Source organism: Schistocerca americana, chromosome 3 (assembly GCF_021461395.2).
Source record: "Schistocerca americana isolate TAMUIC-IGC-003095 chromosome 3, iqSchAmer2.1, whole genome shotgun sequence".
Taxonomy (NCBI): domain Eukaryota; kingdom Metazoa; phylum Arthropoda; class Insecta; order Orthoptera; family Acrididae; genus Schistocerca; species Schistocerca americana.
In genome coordinates this window covers 769,467,801-769,487,240 of record NC_060121.1, presented here as the reverse complement: position 1 = coordinate 769,487,240, position 19,440 = coordinate 769,467,801, and the positions used below count along the sequence as shown (strand labels likewise).

Genomic DNA, 19,440 nt, shown 5'->3' with positions numbered 1-19,440 from the left:
AATTCCACAACTAAAGATGGAGTTTTGGCGGAAATGATTGTTTCAAGTACAGAAGAAGTTGGTGGGCTATGCCAAAAGAATAAACAACCAAAGAAGTTTAGTGTCAAGACTGAAAACCTTTTACAACAGAGGAGAGAAATGAAAATCCAAACCGATCGTGACATGGCAGCGAATTCCGAACTATGTAAGGTAGTGCGAAGAGAAATGAAAACTGACATATAGAAATTCAGTGAAGACACCTTACAAACAAACGCAGAGAACAAGACAAGTTTGAAGTCACCCAAACGCAAACTCACAATCGGTAAAAAGCAGATTATCGCACTTGGTGGAAATGATAGTCGAATCACTGAAAAGGAGGAGGTTTTGAAGTTCATCAGAGACTTTTATAGCAATTTGTATAGCAAACCAAGGCAAAATTTGAGTGTATCTAAATTAATTGATTTACCTATTGTTCCAGATATACTCTCATCGGAAGTCAAGTGTGCTCTAGACAGCATGAAGAAGGGAACAGTGCCGGATGATGATGAGCTCAGTGTTGACATCCTGAGACTGGCAGGAGAGGAAACAATAAATCACTTGGCAAAAGTATTTACTTCCTGCGGCTCTATGTTTCAATCCCACTATCGTGGAACAAGGCAAAGATTATATTGATACACAAGAAAGGAAGTACTCACAATATCAAAAACTATCCTCCTATCAGCTTGCTCTCAATTTCGTACGAATTTTTCACAATGATTCTGTTAAATCGAATTAGTCCCCCTCTAGACTCAGCCCAACCTATAGAACGAGCAGGATTCCAAAGCAAATTTAGCACTATTGACCACATTCTGCCCGTTAGTGAAGTGATAAGCAGAAAAATGAATACCAGCTGCCTCTCTGCATTGCCTTTGTTGACTTTGAAAAGGCCTTTGACTACGTTAGCCATATAGCTGTCCTCCAAGCTTTGAGTGAGCAAGGAATGGGAGCAGCGTACACTGAAGTGCTCAGCAATGTCTGCAAGACTTCTTCAGCTTATGTTAATATCAGCGAATCAACTCAAGAATTCCGCATCATGAGGGGTGTCAAGCAAGGCGATCCTATCTCCTCAAAACCTAGGCTGTACTGGAAATGCTATGTCAGAGCTGAGCTGGGAAGGTAAGGGATTTAGAATTGATGGAAGAAGGCTTACCAGCTTGAGATTTGCTCATGATAGTGCCTTACTGGCAAGCGTTTGGGAGAAATAATAAAAAAAAAGGCTCTAAGCACTGCGGGACTTAACATCTGAGGTCATCAGTCCCCTAGACTTAGAACTACTTAAACCTAACTAACCTAAGGACATCACACACATCCATGCCCGAGGCAGGATTCGAACCTGCGACCGTAGCAGCAGCGCGGTTCCGAACTGAAGCGCCTAGAACCACTCGGCCAACGCGGCCGGCGTAATTCAACAGCATTCAGATCAAAAATGCTAGTAAATCTAAAGAAAACAGTATGTGATTAATGCATTCTTCCTATGGTGACGTGTGGTTGCGTCATGGACACTGAACTCATTTACAAAAGGAGCCATGGAAAGATCAATGCTGGGCTGTACAAGAAGGAATTGGAAAAGGGCATGTGACATCCGGCCTGTGACGAAGGTTAAGGACATCTTAGAGACAGCAGGCTCCTTGAAATGGCAGTGGGCTGGTCACGTCGCCAGAGGAAAAAATAGCAGATGGACGAAGCTAGTACTTGAGTGGAGTCCGAGAGAGCATCGGAGGCCTAGAGGAAGACCACCGGACAGATGGGTCAAAGATATCAAGAAGATCGCTGGTAGCACGTGGCAGAGAACAGTCCAAGACCGATCCACTTGGAGAGGACTGCTGAAAGCCCATCTGAATCCAAGACTTGAGGAGGCCACATCATTTAATGATTGAATTGGCTGCTGCTGCTGCTGATGATGATATCTGAAGAGGAAAACACGCTCAAGTAGCAGATAAGAGTAAGTGAAGAAGACTGATAAAAATTCAATTTCTTTGAAGTTTAATACAGCGTAAGGCGTATTACAGGGTTACAACTTCACCGCTCAGTACTCGTTCTCTTGTAAAAATCGTATCTTAACAAAAGAGGAAAGGCTAAGGAACATCTTTTAGCGAAATTACAATACATCACTTTTAGAGAACGTGATACTACAGTTGTACAGTTATACCTACCTAACATGTCTCTGAAATTATTTCCTATGACGTTTATGGTGGTACGGTGTTCTGGAAAAGTCTTCAGTATTGCTAATAGAATTTTTCTTCTATTTCTCTGGGTATTTATCACTCATCAAGGACACATACCTGTGGGTGCTCACATATTTTTCACTATGTATTCTTTGTTTTTGAGTGACCCAATGGAATTATTTTAGCCATACCATCAACTTCAATTAAGGTGAAAGAAAACATCGTGCAACACACCAGTATAAACCTAAAATTATGCATTTTTCTTCGGGTTTTCGTCTATTAATTTTTATTATGTTTTGACTATGAGGCGGAAATAGGAAACATGACCTGTATTCGCTAAGACGTGTATAATAAACACCCAGAGTTCTTCACAAAGGTGGCCAGCGTAGGGATCCCAATAAAGAGCACAGACGCCTCCAGGCTTTTCTCAGCTTCCGTAAAATCGCCATAGCAGATTTTACTGTAAAAACAAAGCATTCAAAGAATTAATAGTTTAACAAGTGGATAATTCAAGTAATAAGGCAGGAAAGATTTTCCGGTTGAGGAAATCATTAGTGAAGCTCCACAAGGTTCGATATTAATATCAACTGTGTTCAATAAATACATTGTTTTCCTCCTATTTAATGGATACTGACGAGAACTTATATCTTTTGAAGTGGCAAAAATTATTACAATCAACCTCAGACAAAGCGCAAGGCAGGAAACTGTAATTAATTTACAAATTACTGATCCTCAACTAAAAACACAGAACAGTTTTTCCAGTGAGTACAACACTCCTTCATCATTACTAGTTTCTTTATCAAAATATTTAAACGGTGTTACGTATTTTGACTATCCGCGTTCATTAAGTGTCTGAGTGGGATAACATTGTGTAGAGAGTTCTCCTTTAGTAAGAACATTAAACGCCTGTGCGCTATTGTGCTGCAGAAGCAGTCCATAATGAAACTTTGTAACTTGGAATTGAGAGACGATAGGTGAATGAAGCCAGCACATTTTATATCTCTGACCAGAAGACTCAACATTTAATGAACAAGTGAAATCAGTAATTTGACCGTTTTTCACTACTCCCTTAAGTAGGGAGGGGGGACACGTACATGGAAAACAGACACTATTTAAAAGAAGCGCCAAATCCATAGTTTTGAATACATGACGAGATTTTGCACGTGCTTTACATGAAAGTAACACATTACTGTTAAGTTCCTTGGATTATTATTTTTATATATATTTATATATGTATATAACAGTACTAAATTTCCCAGTAAGGTCAATTTTTATTTCTTTCAATGAACCATACACAGGAACATACCACCGAAGTTGCCGACGATAGTAACGTCGACGAGGCATTGCAGCGGTACGTTAACACACAGTGAACGTTGCGGGCCAAAGCAGGCTGTATAATACTTTTTAATATAGTATTAATTTAATTCTTAAGTATTTAAGATAGGAACTTTTTCAAGAAATAGCAGTAAATAATATAATCATCTTTTTTTCAGAAACTGTTCGAGAGACTTCTAGATTTCTATACAACTTTCCCTGTTTAATCCCTTTGCATATAGTAAGCTGCTCTCGTGAGACTCTTTTGAATGTACGGAACAGGAGAATTTTAATAATTTTTTAAATTTAATTCTTAAGGGTAATATAAAATTCAGGTAAAATTCTAAGCACCTTGCCAGTTATCTCAGTTCACACTCAGAATTTTAGAATTTGCTCTTGAGACGACAATTATTGTGTTCACAGAAAAAGTGTACGAAATTAAATAACTCGTAGATTCTGAGAAAAAGGAACATAAACTTTAAAGTATCAATTTTCGTAAAATACAATATAAAGTTCAACCTAACGTTTTTATATGACATATGAGTGTATGAAGATGGTATGTGTTCTTTCGGATATGTCCGAAAGAGCAGATACCATTGGTGATCTTGTAGCTCTCGAAGAACGAAATTACAATGAAATCCAGACCATTAGCTGCTTATAGGCCTTGATAAATATCAACAGTGACAATTGAAAATGTGTGCCCCGACCAGGCTTCGAACCCAGGATCACCTGCTTACATGTTCTATGCGACTTTTTTTCTGATCTCATTTTGTTCGTCATTGGCCGCTGTGTTTGTTTGGGTCGGATGTACCATGAAACTTGCTCAGGTTCATCGTTGATCTATTCACTCAGTGTTTGTTTTTTTTTAATTACGGAGGGCAACTAAGCCTTTGACCGACAAGCTGAGTTACCGTGCCGGCTGACTGAGCCACCGAGGACACAAAGTATTGAGCGACTGCAGGGACTGATCTCTGGCACGCTCCCCGTGAATTCCACGTTTCCAGTTTACTGTCCCCACACTACATTTATAGTGCCCTTGCCCACTACACTCATTACTAACCGCAGCCAGTCTACTGATTCCCATAAGAGTTTGAGCAACACTGAAGAAGATCATTGGCCGGTAAGTCTTATCTATATGAAGACATGTCCGAAAGAACAGATAGCATGTTCATATAGATAAGGCTTACCGGACAATGATCTTCTTCAATGCGTAAGCACTCGCATTGCTCAAACTCTAACCGAAATCGGTAGATTTACTGCCGCGAGTAATGAGTATAGTGGGCAGGGGCACAACAAATGTAATGTGTGGACAGTAAGTTGGATATGTGGATCCCACGGGGAGTTTGCCAGAGATCAGTCCCTGCAGTCACTACGTCCTCTGTGTCCTCGGTGGCTCAGTCGGATACACTGTCTGCCATATAATCAGGTGATCCTGGGTTCGAGTCCAGGTCTGCGCACACATTTTCAGATGTCCCCGTTGATATTTATCAATGCCTGTAAGCAGCAAATGGTCTGGATTTCATTGTAATTTCAAAACGTTTTTTTATGTCATCTCTTCAGAATGCCACAAATTTGTACTCAGGTTTCTTTTACGTTGTCGTTAACCCTGCCTGCAGGTGAGACTGTGCCATTTTCACAATGAATGGCTCCGTGACGCTGATACTAGTAGTGATGCTGGCGGCTCGAGTGGCCCACTCAGCCAGGATCCTGGGCATCATCCCGACGGCCTCCATCAGCCACCAGCTGCCTTTCAGACTGATAGCTCTCGAGCTCGCCAAGAGAGGCCATCAGGTCACAGTCATGACAACGGACCCGATAAGAGTAAGTGCACCTTCGACAGAAAATAATTTTTAGAGTCAAAGTCGTTGGCGTGGCTTACGGGTTCTTCAATATGGAATGTAGGTTTCTTCACTTTCTAGTGGAGGTAGAAAAATATTCTTAAATATCAAAAGAACGATTGTGAAACCGTTTAAATTATAGTACATAGATAAAAACCTCTACAGATGTCGAGAGTCGGAAGAGCAGGTGGAAAAAAATAAATCTCTAAATAGACGTCGAGAGTTGGAAGTGCATGTGGAATTTTTTTGTCTGTGACAGTATACACTAAGAAGATAACATTCATTCCATGAGCAGTTGTCCTTAATCCGCAATGTTCTGATATCCCTTACTGCCACTGAATAATCCAAAAAGAGTTTATGGTCAGGGGTCCACGGAAAGTTGTCGACCTATCGCTGCTTCCTGGACGCTAATATTGTGGGCTCACAGGTATAGCTTGCAGCTCTCCATTTTTTCTGTAATTCTTTACCAGTTCTAACGATACCGACTGGACGCCGATCCTCTTTCCATCTCCTCCTTGTACCAAACTGAGGATCGAACTGAGGCTCTGGAATCAACTGTACATTATGAAAATCAGGTCGTATCACAGTCTGTTATCGAAACATAACGGCTGCTTTTGTCAACTGCAAGGTGCTTGCATTAAACTGAATTGGTTCTGTAAGTTGGTTCAGAGATGATGATGATGATGATGATGATGTTTGGGTTTTGGGGCGCTCAACTGCGCGGTTATCAGCGCCCGTACAAAGTCCCAACCTTCGTTCAGTCCAAACGCGCCACATTCACGAATGATAATGAAATGAGTACAACATAAGCACCCAGTCATCTCGAGGTAGTTCAGAGATTAAGTCGAGTCAGATTTATAAGGAACCTGTCGGTATGAGTCCACTTATCAGTATGGCCTGGATGTGTGCATTGTTTCGGTTGCGCAGGGTGTCGGGAAGACGTTGTATCCTCTCCTGCGGCAAGCCGACCCACAGCTGTTGTAACTGCTCGTCGATATCCTAATCCATCGGGGGGAACTCAGCATCTTGCTGGCCAACAGAGTATCTCATATCGCGCAGCCAGCTCGTAGAGACACATGTCATGTGTGGAAGAGAATTACACTTTTAAAGAATCTCACACACGAGGCCGCAGGATGTCCATGACGTACCACTGTGCCGTCAGAGTTCTTTCAGTCACTACCAGCCATGACCAGAAGTTATTCCTGATGTCTGCCCACACTACGACGTCAGGATTAACACTGTTGGGTTCAAAATGGTTCAAATAGCTCTAAGCAATATGGGGGTTAACATCTGAGGTCATTAGTCCCCTATACTTAAACCGAACTAAGCTAAGGACATCGCACACATCCATGCCCGAGGCAGGATTCGAACCTGCGACCGTAGTAGCAGCGCGGTTCCGGACTGAAGCGCCTAGAATCGCTCTGCCACAGCGGCCGGCAACACTGCTGGGCCTCTCCAAAACATTGGAGGAATGGGGCTTATCACCGACTCGCCGTCGCACTTACTGACGATGCTCAGACTGGGTAGTGACGAACCGCGATTCATCGCTGAACGCAGTGCGACGCCATTCATAACCAGTCCTCGCTTCCCTATCAATGCACTCCTCCAAAAGCAGCCGTCTGTGTTGCGATGTTAACGGCAGACTACGCGTCGGACGGCTGCTCCCTAGTCTGGCTCCTGCTTGTCTCCGTCCAATTATGTGCGATGGCATTAAATGTTGCAGGAAGTTTATTTATTTATTTATTTATTTTTGAAGGCAGAAGGATTTACGATGTGTTTAGTGCACAATACGGCGATCGTCCCTTCTGGTGGTCAGAATTGCTCGACCGAAAGCTTTTCGACGAGTATGCCTGCCGTCCGTTCCATGCAGTCCAACATCGGGCCACGGTCGAGTCCAGGTGCCACATGAACCTGGACACAGCACGATACGATCAGCCAGTCCAATGGAGACCCACAGTAAGATTGCTTTGAAACACTGTTGCTGATAACGATGTCTGACACGAGTAAGCGGCATCTTCGTGTCCTTCACAGAGTTCACTCAACATCTGACACTGCCCACGCCCCTTACATACCTATTGTACCTGGTAACAACACTAAACACTAGTAACACGATCCACTGCTCTTACCTTACAGGTAGAATTGCAACTCTAATAATTTCCATACCCGCCGAGTGCGGCACACGTATGAAGTTAGATTGACCTCCAACCATTTATTCCGGTGCTTCACTCTTTTTAACAAACAGTGTAGGTTTATCTACGAAGCAATAACTGTCCTTAAATGCAAGACAAGCTGTAGAGTTATGTCTTAAACACTCCTTTAATAACTCTGAAATACTGACGAAATATAATGAATTTTCGGAAACGCTAAATTTAAATAAACACTTTTGTTGTAACCACTACCGGAACGGTAGCGGGGTTGCCGAGAACGAAGCGCGGCGGAACCAAACGGGAGCGGCCCGAGAACAACAAACGAACGGGAAAGGATGGACACGAACAACGACGGACGACCAAGGGAGACCTTACGACGACAATAAGCAACGGGGTGACAAGCGACACGAATGCACAACGTCCACTAGTAACGGAAACGAAGTACTCCAAACACTCTGTCTGTTGAAGCGATGTCGATAGACTCCACGAATATCGGACTGCCTAGCTGAGCTCTTTTTTCTTTATTTTTACTTTAACACCTTATACAAAGGTGGGCCGACAGCGGCAATCTTACGCTGCTCTTCGGCTACAGCTAGTACAAATAGCAACAAGGAAGACATAGAAAAACAAAACATAATGAAGTACAAAAAACAGTAGACACATGAGTACAAAACACGGAGCCGTTCGCAGGTGTAGTAAAATAAGAAACTTGACTGAAATAACACACGTGAACGATGGAGCGTGAGCGGTGAAACACTAAAGCACTAACACGACGGCACACGCAAAGAACCGACGGTGATGATCTCTGGGGTGTGAATGTTCACTTGACGTGTACGAGTCCGGGGACCTGCCAAAAAGGGTAAAAGTTGGGGGAGGAGGGAGAGGGGAGGGTGTAGATGCCAGTGGTAGAGGAGATGGAGGAAAGAAGGTAGGGGGTAGGGGAAGCCCAAGGGGAGGAGGGGGGGAGGAAGGGAGGAGGGAGAGAAGGGAGAGAGGGTGTCCTAACAAAAAAACACAGGGTGTGGGAGTATAAAAGTTGGTAGGAGGGGTAGATGGAGGGGATGAGGGCATCATCAGGGAGGGGGAGTTGGTGGAAGCCACCTTGGACGAGGGTATGGAGAGTGGAGACATGGAGATCAGGTGGGACGTAGGAATAGAGGCGCGGCAGCAGACAGGGGTGGGAGAGGATGGGAGAGACAAGAGGGTGAGGGGGATCAAGTTTATGGCAGGTGTAGAGGATCCGTATCTGTTCAAGGAAAAGGAGGAGGTGCAGGAACGGAATAAGGTCATACAGGATCTGTGTGCGGGAGGGGAGACGGATGCAATAGGCGAGGCAGAGCACATGGCGTTCTAGGATTTGAAGGGCTTTGTAAAAGGTAAGAGGGGCGGAGATCCATGCAGGACCTGTGTAGCAGAGGATAGGGCAGATGAGGGATTTATAGGTATGGAGGATGGTGGAGGGGTCCAGATCCCATGTGCAGAAACGAGCTTGAGGAGATGGAGGCGGGAACATGCCTTGGCTTGGATCGTCCGGAGATGGAGGTCCAGGAGAGGTGACAGTCAAGGGTGACGCCAAGGTATTTGAGAGTAGGGGTGAGGATGATAAGGACGGCCATAAATGGTGATATAGAAGCCGTGGAGACGGAAGGAAGAGGTGGTTCTGCCTACAATGATCGCCTGCTAGCTGATCATTTTTTTTTTCTTTATTGATATTCAGTTCCCCCCAAAGGGGGCGGGCTGGCAGCAGCTTACTACGCTGCTCTATAGCCTACAGACTTTTTTTTAAAAAAAAAAGGAAGAAGAAAGAAACAAGGAAAAACAGGCGATAAAACGGTGATTTAAAGTGTAAAATGGCGTAAAAATGCGGAAAGTTAAAACAGAAAGCAAAAGGGGTAGGCAATGTTGATAAAATACACAGGAATCAGACAAGGAACAAAGTAGACACACAATTAAAAAAAACCATGGCGACAGTCTGGTTTCTGTTCGCAAGAGATAAAAAATCACACCCAGCGACAGTATGATGGCTGTTCGCTACACTTCCCAAAAGACACAACACGGAACACTCACTGGAAAAACACACTGTAAAACACTGCACGAAAATGGCGGCACAAATACGGCACTCCCGATCCAAAGGCAGATTGGTGGGGGGGACTTGGAGAAGGGGGAAAAACAAGGAGGTAGGAGAGGAAAAAACGAAAAGGGGGGGGGAACCAAGGAGGGAGAGGACTAATAAAGGGGGAGAAGGGCAGACGCGAGAGGGAATGAGAGGAGGCAGAGGAGGGAAATGTAAAAGGTCTCGGGGGAGAGAAGGGGGCAGAGAGAGGGGAGGTGGGGAAGAAAGAGGATGGAAGGAGGGGGGAAAGGGAACCCAGGAAAAGGACAGAGGAAAGGAGGGAGAGTGAGGATCAGAGTTGATAGGAAGGATAAATGGAGGGAGAGAGGGCATCATCCGGGAGGGGAAGTTGATGGAAGCCACCTTGGGAAAGGAGATGTAGGGTGTAGAGATGGAGGGTAGGGGGGACACAACGGTGAAGACGTGGCAGGGGGCGGGGATTGGAGAGGAGAGGAGCAACCAGGGGGTGAGGGGGTTCAAGACGGTGGGAGGTGTAGAGGATGCGGGTATGTTCAAGGAATAGGAGCAGATGGGGGAAAGGAATGAGATCATAGAGGATCCGCGTGGGGGGCGGGAAGCGTATACGGAAGGCGAGGCAGAGTGCATGACGCTCAAGGATCTGGAGGGACTTATAGAATTTGGGGAGGGGGGCAGATATCCAGGCAGGACTGGCGTAACATGGGATGGGACGGATTAAGGATTTGTAGGTGTGGAGGATGGTAGAGGGGTGCAACCCCCATGTCTGGCCAGAGAGGAGTTTCAGGAGTCGGAGGCAGTTGTGGGCTTTGGATTGGATGGAGCGGAGATGAGGGATCCAGGTGACGTGACGGTCAATGGTGAGGCCAAGGTAGGTGAGGGTGGGGGTAAGGCGGACAGGACGGGTGCAGACAGTAAGGGAGAAATCCAGGAGCTGGAAGGAGAGAGTGGTACGACCTACGATGATGGCCTGGGTCTTGGAAGGATTGAGTTTCAGGTGCCACTGGTTACACCATGCAGCAAAAAGCTAGCTGAGCGAGAGGCAGGCGCTTATATACAGGGTACGGTACCTCGCTATTGGCTGCTGGGACCACGTGCTCCACCGTGGGGCCCTCACGTTGTAGCGAGCCAGGAGAGCGCGCGCAGCCACGGCTTATTGCGCGACGGCTGTAGAGACCTCTAGTGGTAATCGAGGTCCATGCCGTCTGGCGCGGATTCAAAACCCGTGGCGCTCAGTGCCAGAACTTTGCTGTTCTGTGGTTAATGGAGCATCAAAATGGTTCAAATGGCTCTGAGCACTATGGGACTCAACTGCTGCGGTCATTAGTCCCCTAGAACTTAGAACTAGTTAAACCTAACTAACCTAAGGACATCACACACATCCATGCCCGAGGCAGGATTCGAACCTGCGACCGCAGCGGTCTCGCGGTTCCAGACTGCAGCGCCAGAACCGCGCGGCCACTTCGGCCGGCAATGGAGCATCAGAACGTGACCCAGAGTCGTTCAAATTTCATTCACATGAACATTCCAGAAAATCTCAAAGAAAAAAATAATGTGATTAGTGACAAAAAAGTGGAACATACCACGAAAAGTTTAAAAATTTGCAAGAAGTTAAGAGGGGTAAGCGAACAGTCATTGAGGAAGTGGTACTAAGTAAATCTGATACAAAAATATCACCATTTAAAATAAGGAAAATACCACTATCCTCAGTAGTAAAAATTCATATAGAATAAAAAAAATCTCAATAAGAAACTCAAACTCTGCGGCCGTGTAATATGTAATGTGATGAGTCAATCACAGTATGTTTTTAAAAGGGCTATTCTAATGAGGCAGCTATTTATAATTTTATTGAGTACAAAATAAAATGCAAGCATTTGTTATTTTTTGTGACTATTCAAAGTTATTTGGTTGTATCAGTCATAATATTCTGTTAAGAGCAACAACGTTTTTATTGTTTACTTTGTTTCAGAACAATCTTTATTTAGATCTGTTTTAACAAACTGTTAACGGAAAAGTACGCTAGGATGTTTGAGTGTAGGGACGCCACATCATGTTCATGGGGGAAAATCACGAAGGGCGTTTCTCGGGGTTTCATCATGGGCCCAATAGTGTTCTTGTTTTATGGTAATGGTCTACCATTTTGTTTTAATCAGCTGGCAGAACTGGTGTTATCACGAGCATCATTTCGTGTTACATTCAGCCGCTCACTAAACATGTGTTTTCCTCCCTGAAGGACAACAAAATATAAGAAGTGCGAGGCCCATGGTACGACACGGAAGTAAAGAACGACAGCAGCGCTCCTAGAGTCCTCGCAGCGAACTCTGAATACGAGAAAACAAATCACGAAAATGCGTATTTCTAATTCGAAATTCGCGATTTAGTTGATAATTTTTTAAAGACAAAAAAGAAGAAACGATTCAACATAAAGGAATTATCCGAGTGGGACGGAAATCTATAGATATGACGTATATGTACAGACAAACAAGTGATTCGAATTTCAGAAAAAATCCATTGTTTATTAAAGAGAAAGTGCTCCACAAATGGTACACGTCAACAACGCGGTGGTCCACGCAGTTATTCGGCTTGGCGTTGATTGATGGAGTTGTTGGATGTTGGCCACCGCTGTGCTGTAAGCGGATGTCAGTCAAAGAAGTGTTGCCGTGAAAGGAAATGCACCCTCAACCGACACTCCTGGTTGTCGGGCCTTATGGCGGGCGAATGTTAGGTTGGTATCCCACCGCTATCCGGGGCGCCTCCAAACAAATCTCGGCCTGGAATCTCCTTGGCTGCAGTAGAAATGTCTCCAGTGATGAACCTGTTTCGGACTGCTCCCTGATGACCAGCGAAGTCGTGTTTGTAGATGCCTTGGACAGCAGTCGAACGCCAACCTGTCTGTCACCTGTCAGATGGTGGTGGTGGTTGATTCGGTTCAAAATGGTTCAAATGGCTCTAAGCACTATAGGACTTAACTTCTGAGGTCATCAGTCCCCTAGAACTTAGAACTACTTGAACATAACTAACCTAAGGACATCACACACATCCATGCCCGAGGCAGGATTCGAACCTGCGACCGTAGCGGTCACCCGGTACCAGACTGTAGCGCCTAGAATAGCTCGGCCACCCAGGCCGGCGGTTGATTCGGGGGAGGGGACCAGGCATAGAGGTCTTTGGTCCCTTCGGATTAGGTAAGGATGGGGAAGGAAGTCGGCCGTGCCATTTCAAAGGAACCATCCCGGATTTTGCGATTTAGGGAAATCATAGAAAACCTAAATCAGGATGGCCAGACGCGGGTTTGAACCGTCGTCCTCCCAAATGCGAGTCCAGTGTGCTAACCACTGCGCCATCTCACTCGGTCCACCATATGGCCCGACAGCCAGCAGTGATTGTGTGGCGTGCCATTTATTTCATAGCACGACCCCTTCAGTTCTTATCTGCGGCATCCTTTAGCACGGCGGTACGTCGACATATTCTACATCCCGTTTTTTTGCCCATCATGGCAAGCCATCTTCGCCTAACATTTCAGAAAGATAATGGCCGCCCACACATGGCGAGAGTTTCTACTGTTTGTCTTCGTGGTTACCAAACTCTATCTAGGCCAGCAAGGTCGCTGGACCTCCCACAAATTGAGAACATTTGGAGCATTATCGGCAGGACTCTCCAAACAGCTCGGGATTTTAATGATCTAATGTGATTAAATGATGATGGCCTCCTCTTGGGAAATATTCCATAGTTAAAATAGTCCCCAATCGGATCTCCGGGCAAAGGAGAAAGAAAACTGGCGTTCTACTGATCGGAGCGTGGAATGTCAGATCGCTTAATCGGCCAGGTAGGTTAGAAAATTTAAAAACGGAAATGGATAGATTAATGTTAGATATACTGGGAATTAGTGATGTTCGATGGCAGGAGGAACATGACTTCTGGTCAGGTGAATACAGGATTATAAATGCAAAATCAAACAAGGGTAATGCAGGAGTAAGTTTAATCATGAATAAAAAAAAATAGTAGCACTGATAAGCTACTACGAACAGCATAGTGAACGCATTATTGTAGCCAACACAGACACGAAGTCCACGTGTACCACGTCTCCGCAGATGATGAAGAGATTGAAGAAATGTATGAAGCGATAAAAGATATTATTCAGATAAGGGAGACGAAAATTCGATGGTCATGGGGACTGGAATTCGATAACAGGAATAGGAAGAGAAGGAAAAGTAGTAGGTGCACATAGACTGGGGTTAGGAATGAAAGAGGAAGCTACCAGGTAGAATTTTGCCCAGAACATAACTTAATCACTTGGTTTAAGAATCATGGAAGAAGGTTGTATTTGTGCAAGAGGCTTGGAGACACTGGACGGTTGCAGATAGATTATATAATTGTATGACAGAATTTCAGGAACCGGGTTTTAAATTGTAAGACATTCGCCTCTGACCACAATTTATTGGTTACGAACTGTAGATTAAAACTTAAGAAACTGCAAAAATTTGTGAATTTAAGGAGATGGGACCTGGATAAACTGAAAGAACCAGGGGGTAGAGAGTTTCAGACAGGGCATTAGGGTATAATTCACAAGAACAGGGGAAAGAAATACAGTAGAAGAAAAATGGGCAGCTTTGAGAGATGAAATAATGAAGGCAGGAGAGGATCAAGTGAATAAAAAGACGAGGGCTAGTAGAAATCCTTGAGTAACAGAAGAGGTATTGAATTTAATTGATGAAAGGATAAAATATAAAAATGCAGTAAATGAAGACGATACAAACGTCTCAAAAATGATACCGACAGGAACTGCAAAATGGCTAAGCAAGAACGGCTAGAGAACAAATGTAAAGATGTGGAGGCATATATCACTAGGAGTAAGATAGATACTGCCTACAGGAAAATTAGAGAGACCTATGGAGAAAAGAGAACCACTTGTAAGAATATCAAGAGCTCAGATGGAAAAGAATGGAAAGCGGACAGGTGGAAGGAGTATGTAGAGGGTCTATACGAGGCCGATGTAGTTCAGGGCAATATGGAAGAGGATGTAGCTGAAGATGAGATGGGAGAGATTGATACTGCGTGAAAAATTCGTCAGAGCACTGAAAGACCTAAGTTGACACAAGGCCCCAGGAATAGACAACATTCCATTAGAACTACTGATAGCCTGGGGAGAGCCAGCCATAACAGAACTCTACCATCTGGTGAGCAAGATGTGTGAGACAGACGAAAAATCTTCAGACTTCAAGAAGAATATAGTAATTCCAATCCCAAAGAAAGCAGGTGTTGACAGATGTAAAAATTACCGAACTATCAGTTTAGTAAGTTACGGTTGCAAAATAGTAACACAAATTCCTCACAGACGAATGGAAAAACTGGTAGAAGCCGACCTTGGGGGTGATCAGTTTGGATTCCTTTGAAATGCTGGAACACGCGAGGGAATATTGACCCTACGACTTATCTTAGAAGATAGAATTTGTAGACTTAGAGAAAGCTTTTGACGATGTCGACTGGCAAACTATCTTACAAATTCTGAAGGTGGCAGGAATAAAATATAGAGAGCGAAATGCTCTTTACAATTTGTACAGAAACCAGATGGCAGTTATAAAGAGTCAAGGGCATGAAAGGGAAGTAGTGGTTGAGAAGGGAGTGAGATAGGGTTGTAGCCTGTCCCAGATGCTCATCTGCATATACATGGACACTCAGAAAATCACATTTAAGTGCCTGGCAGAAGGTTCATCGAACCATCTTCGTAATTCTCTATTATTCCAATCTCGTATAGCGTGCGGGAAGAACGAACATCTATATCTTTGTGTACGAGCTCTGATTTACCTTGTTTTATCATGATGATCGTTTCTCCCTATGTAGGTCGGCATCAAAAAAATATTTTCGCATTCGGATGAAAAAGTTGGTGATCGGAATTTCGTGAGAAGATCTCTCCACAACGAAAAACTGATGATGTCCATCCCAAATACTGTATCATTTCAGTCACACTCTCTCCCCTATTTCGCGATAATACAAAGCTGTCCTTGTTTGAGCTTTTTTATTTTAAATTCAGTGCATTAGTATTTGTAAAATGACTCTTTCATATAGTGTTCATTAAAAAATGACGATCATTCCACTTGGGAGCTGTGGAATGGTACATTAGCTTATTTGTTTTAGTTGTAAATATTTGTCATGTATTGTTGTTTTGCTGACGTGTTCTACATCCCGGATGACCTCCTCACTATGGATCATTTGGAATGAAAGTAAATCTAATCCAATCTAATCTAATCCTACCTGATAAGGATTTCGCACCGCGTAGCCGTATTCCAAAAGAGGACGGACAAGGGTAGTGTAGGCGGTCTCCTTAGTAGATCTGTTACAGATCCTAAGTGCCGTTTGGTTAGCCTTCCCCACAACATTTTCTGTGTTCTATGTGTTATTCAATCTGTATATTGAGCAAACAGTAATGGAAACAACAGAAAAATGTGGAGTAGGAGTAAAAGTCCATGGAGAAGAAATTAAAATGGTTCAAATGGCTCTGAGAACTATGGGACTTAATATCTGAGGTCATCAATCCCCTAGAACTTAGAACAACTTAAACCTAACTAACCTAAGGACATCACACACATCCATTCCCGAGGCAGGATTCGAATCTGCGACCGTAACGGTCGCGCGGTTCCAGACTGAAGCACCTAGAACCGCTGGGCCACATCGGCCGGCAGAATAAATTAAAACTTTGAGGTTTCCCGACGACATCGTAATTCTGTCAGAGACAGCAAAGGACCTGGAAGAGCAGTTGAACGGTATGGACAGTGTCTTGGAAGTAGGATATAAGATGAAAATCAACAAAAGCAAAACGAGGATAATGGAATGTAGTCGAATTAAATCAGGTGATTCTGAGGGAATGAGATAAGGAAATAAGACACTTAAAGCAGTGGATGAGTTTTGCTATTTGGGCAGCAAAATAACTGATGATGGTCGAAGTAGAGAGGATATAAAATGTAGGCTGGCTATGGCAAGGAAAGCGTTCCTGAAGAAGAGAAATTTGTTAACATCGAGTATAGATTTAGGTGTCGGGAAGTCTTTTCTGTAAGTATTTGTATGGAGTGTAGTCATGTATGGAAGTGAAACATGGACGATAAATAGCGTAGACTAGAAGAGAGCAGTAGCTTTTGAAATGGCGTGCTGCAGAAGGATGCTGAAGATTAGTTGGGTAGATCATGTAATTAATGAGGAGGTACTGAATAGTATTGGAGAGAAGAGGAACTTGTGGCACAACTTGACTTGAAGAAGGGATAGGTTGGTAGGATACATTCTGTGGCATCAAAGAATTACCATTTTAGCACTGGAGGGGAGTATGGAGGGCAAAACTCGTAGAAGCAGACCAAGAGATGAATAGAGAAGCAGGTTCAAAAGGATGTAGATTGAAGCAGTTGCTCGGAGATGAAGACGCTTGCACAGGACATAGTAGCATGAAGAGCTGCCTCAAACCAGGCAGAAGACGGAAGACCACAACAACAACAATGCACCAGTTCGACAGAATTTGGCGCGGTATCCCTCAGGATGACATCCAACAACTCTGTCAACCAATGCCTAGCCGAATAACCGCTTGAATAAGGGCCAGAGGTGGACCAACGCATTATTGATTTGCTCAGTTTGTGAAGCGCTTTCTCTTGAATAAATAATTTTTTTGACATTGTAATAATTTGTTTGTCTATTTACGTGCATCTATCGATATATTCCAGAAATCTCAATCAAAAACCAAGATCAACTTCTCATAGCTGGGTTTCACAATCATGTAAAATTTTATAAAAGACGTCGTGGTTGCCTTTTGTATCTAAAATAATTTATTTTTAAAACCAAATATTGCAGTTTATACTTATGCGATCAGTTCAGCTTGTATTTATGTGATACAGAAAACAAACAGGCAATCGTGGATTCATTTACACCACACAATATTATGAGTCTACGCAAAAATTAAGCAGATTGCTAGCAAGATATTCACAAAGCAATTCAATGAGTACAACATGAAGAAGAAGTAATAATCGTGAACACAATACGATGAAACCAGCTTCTGTCACGTCAGATGAGTTTTAGGTTTAGACATGTGCTTAAGAGGCGTTATTTTCTCTTAGTGGCCCAAACACCCTTGTTTGTAAATGCTAAAAATGTAACAGTAGTTACGCACATGTATTCAAAAGTTATTAACATGTACTACAAGCAATATATCTCAGCAGAAATCAATATGCTATAATCATCTTCCCACCCTGATGGAAATTTAAAAGCAAATTATACACATTCTCATAATTTCATCAATGGATCTACTAGTGAAATCTTTATAACTAGAGTTTACTAAATGCCGGAGCATTCAGTACTGTGGAAGTATATTCACACAATCCCATGTGCAATTATGCCCATCGAGTAGAATGTTTTTGCTGCATAATAGTAACTGGTACATGAGCTACGTACTCAGACACTAATTCAAAAATGTATACTAAATGGGAAGGAGGAACATCATTCGAAGCGGTTCCTGAAAAGCTGTAATAAAGTTGAATAGCAATTCTGTCAATAGCTGCGAACATGGAGTTCTCCATTAAATGCGGGAAGGTACGATAAATGGATTCGAACTAAAATAAAAAAGAATACGAACAACGTAATTTCGACGCATTTAAATCGATCAGTTCACAGACGGGTTTACAGGAGGAATAAATGGCCACAGAAAATTGTACAACGAAACCAGCTTCTGTTTTATATGAAACGAAAACAAATAAGGAATTATTTTCTCCGCCCCATATTACAGAAGCGAGCAAGATCAAGCACAAAACGAGTAAAATATAAACAGTGCAATTCATGGAGTGCAATAAACACATGAAGTTGTACTCTGTCAGCAACACAGTGCGATGATATCAACTTCTGTCCTGAACGGTCTGCCCCGATAGCTGAGTGGTCAGCGTGACGGATTGCCGTCCTAAGGGTCCGGGTTCGATTTCCGGTTGGGGAATTTTCTCCTCTCAGGGACTAGGTGTTGTGTTGTCTTCATCATCATTTCATCCCCATCCGACGCGCAGGTCGCCCAATGTGGCGCCGAATGTAGTGAGACCTGCACCTCGGCGGCGGGACCTGCCCCGCAAGGGGCCTCCCGGCCAATGACGCCAAACGCTCATTTCCATTTCCATTTGTCCTGAACGAAATCAAAACAAATATGGAAGGATTTAAATCGCCCAATAAGAAGACGAGATGTTTGCTTGATAAACTTGCAGCGTTCCAAGTGGCCTGGCAGCGAACCAAGATCGTGTTACCGGAAGTCCCCATATGAGTTTCACCCCCCCCCCCCCCCCCTACTCCTTTCGCTCATTCAATCGTAACGTCATAGCGAAGTACTAAGGACAGAGCGTGCGAGAGATGCGCGTGTGCAGACAGTGACAGCAGCCTATTGCGCTGTTGCACATGGTAGGTCAGTACAGGGACAGTTAAAGTTGTTTGCGGACGACGTCATGCCATGTGCTCGAGTGGATTCTGCATCACAGATTTGCAGTCAGGGTGCGTAGGATAACCGTGAGTGCTCAAACGAAATTTCAACCACAGATTATAACTCCAGGTGTCGGTCCAGTGTGTCTAGCACTCAGACAGATTGGCAGCAGGCCCTCAACTGGGCTCTTTCTATCCTACAACAACCATCACTGCCACTCCTCTCGGTAGTGCCGCGTGGCCCTTCAGAGCCCGGTCTTCTTGCGACCACCACTGCCAACAACTATATACAGTGGTTACATTCCTGTCAAGTCTTTCCGCAGTATTGCAGAAGGAACATCCAGCTTCTCGTAGCCCTGTTATACGGCCCCTCTCAAAGTCAGTGATGCGGTGAGAATGGTGTCTTTGCCGCGTTAAAGCCATTCTTGAGTAGCATCAACTCA

The 19,440-nt window shown here is 43.9% G+C and overlaps 1 protein-coding gene across 1 annotated transcript in view; it reads left to right on the top strand.

The window, feature by feature from the left end:
* Positions 1-5,135: 5,135 nt before the first annotated feature.
* Positions 5,136-19,440, top strand: part of LOC124606390 (UDP-glycosyltransferase UGT5-like) — a 62,161-nt gene continuing 47,856 nt past the window's right edge. The window contains exon 1 of the mRNA XM_047138370.1: positions 5,136-5,318. Within this exon, the coding sequence (XP_046994326.1) occupies positions 5,136-5,318 (183 nt within the window). The remainder of the gene's footprint in view (positions 5,319-19,440) is intronic.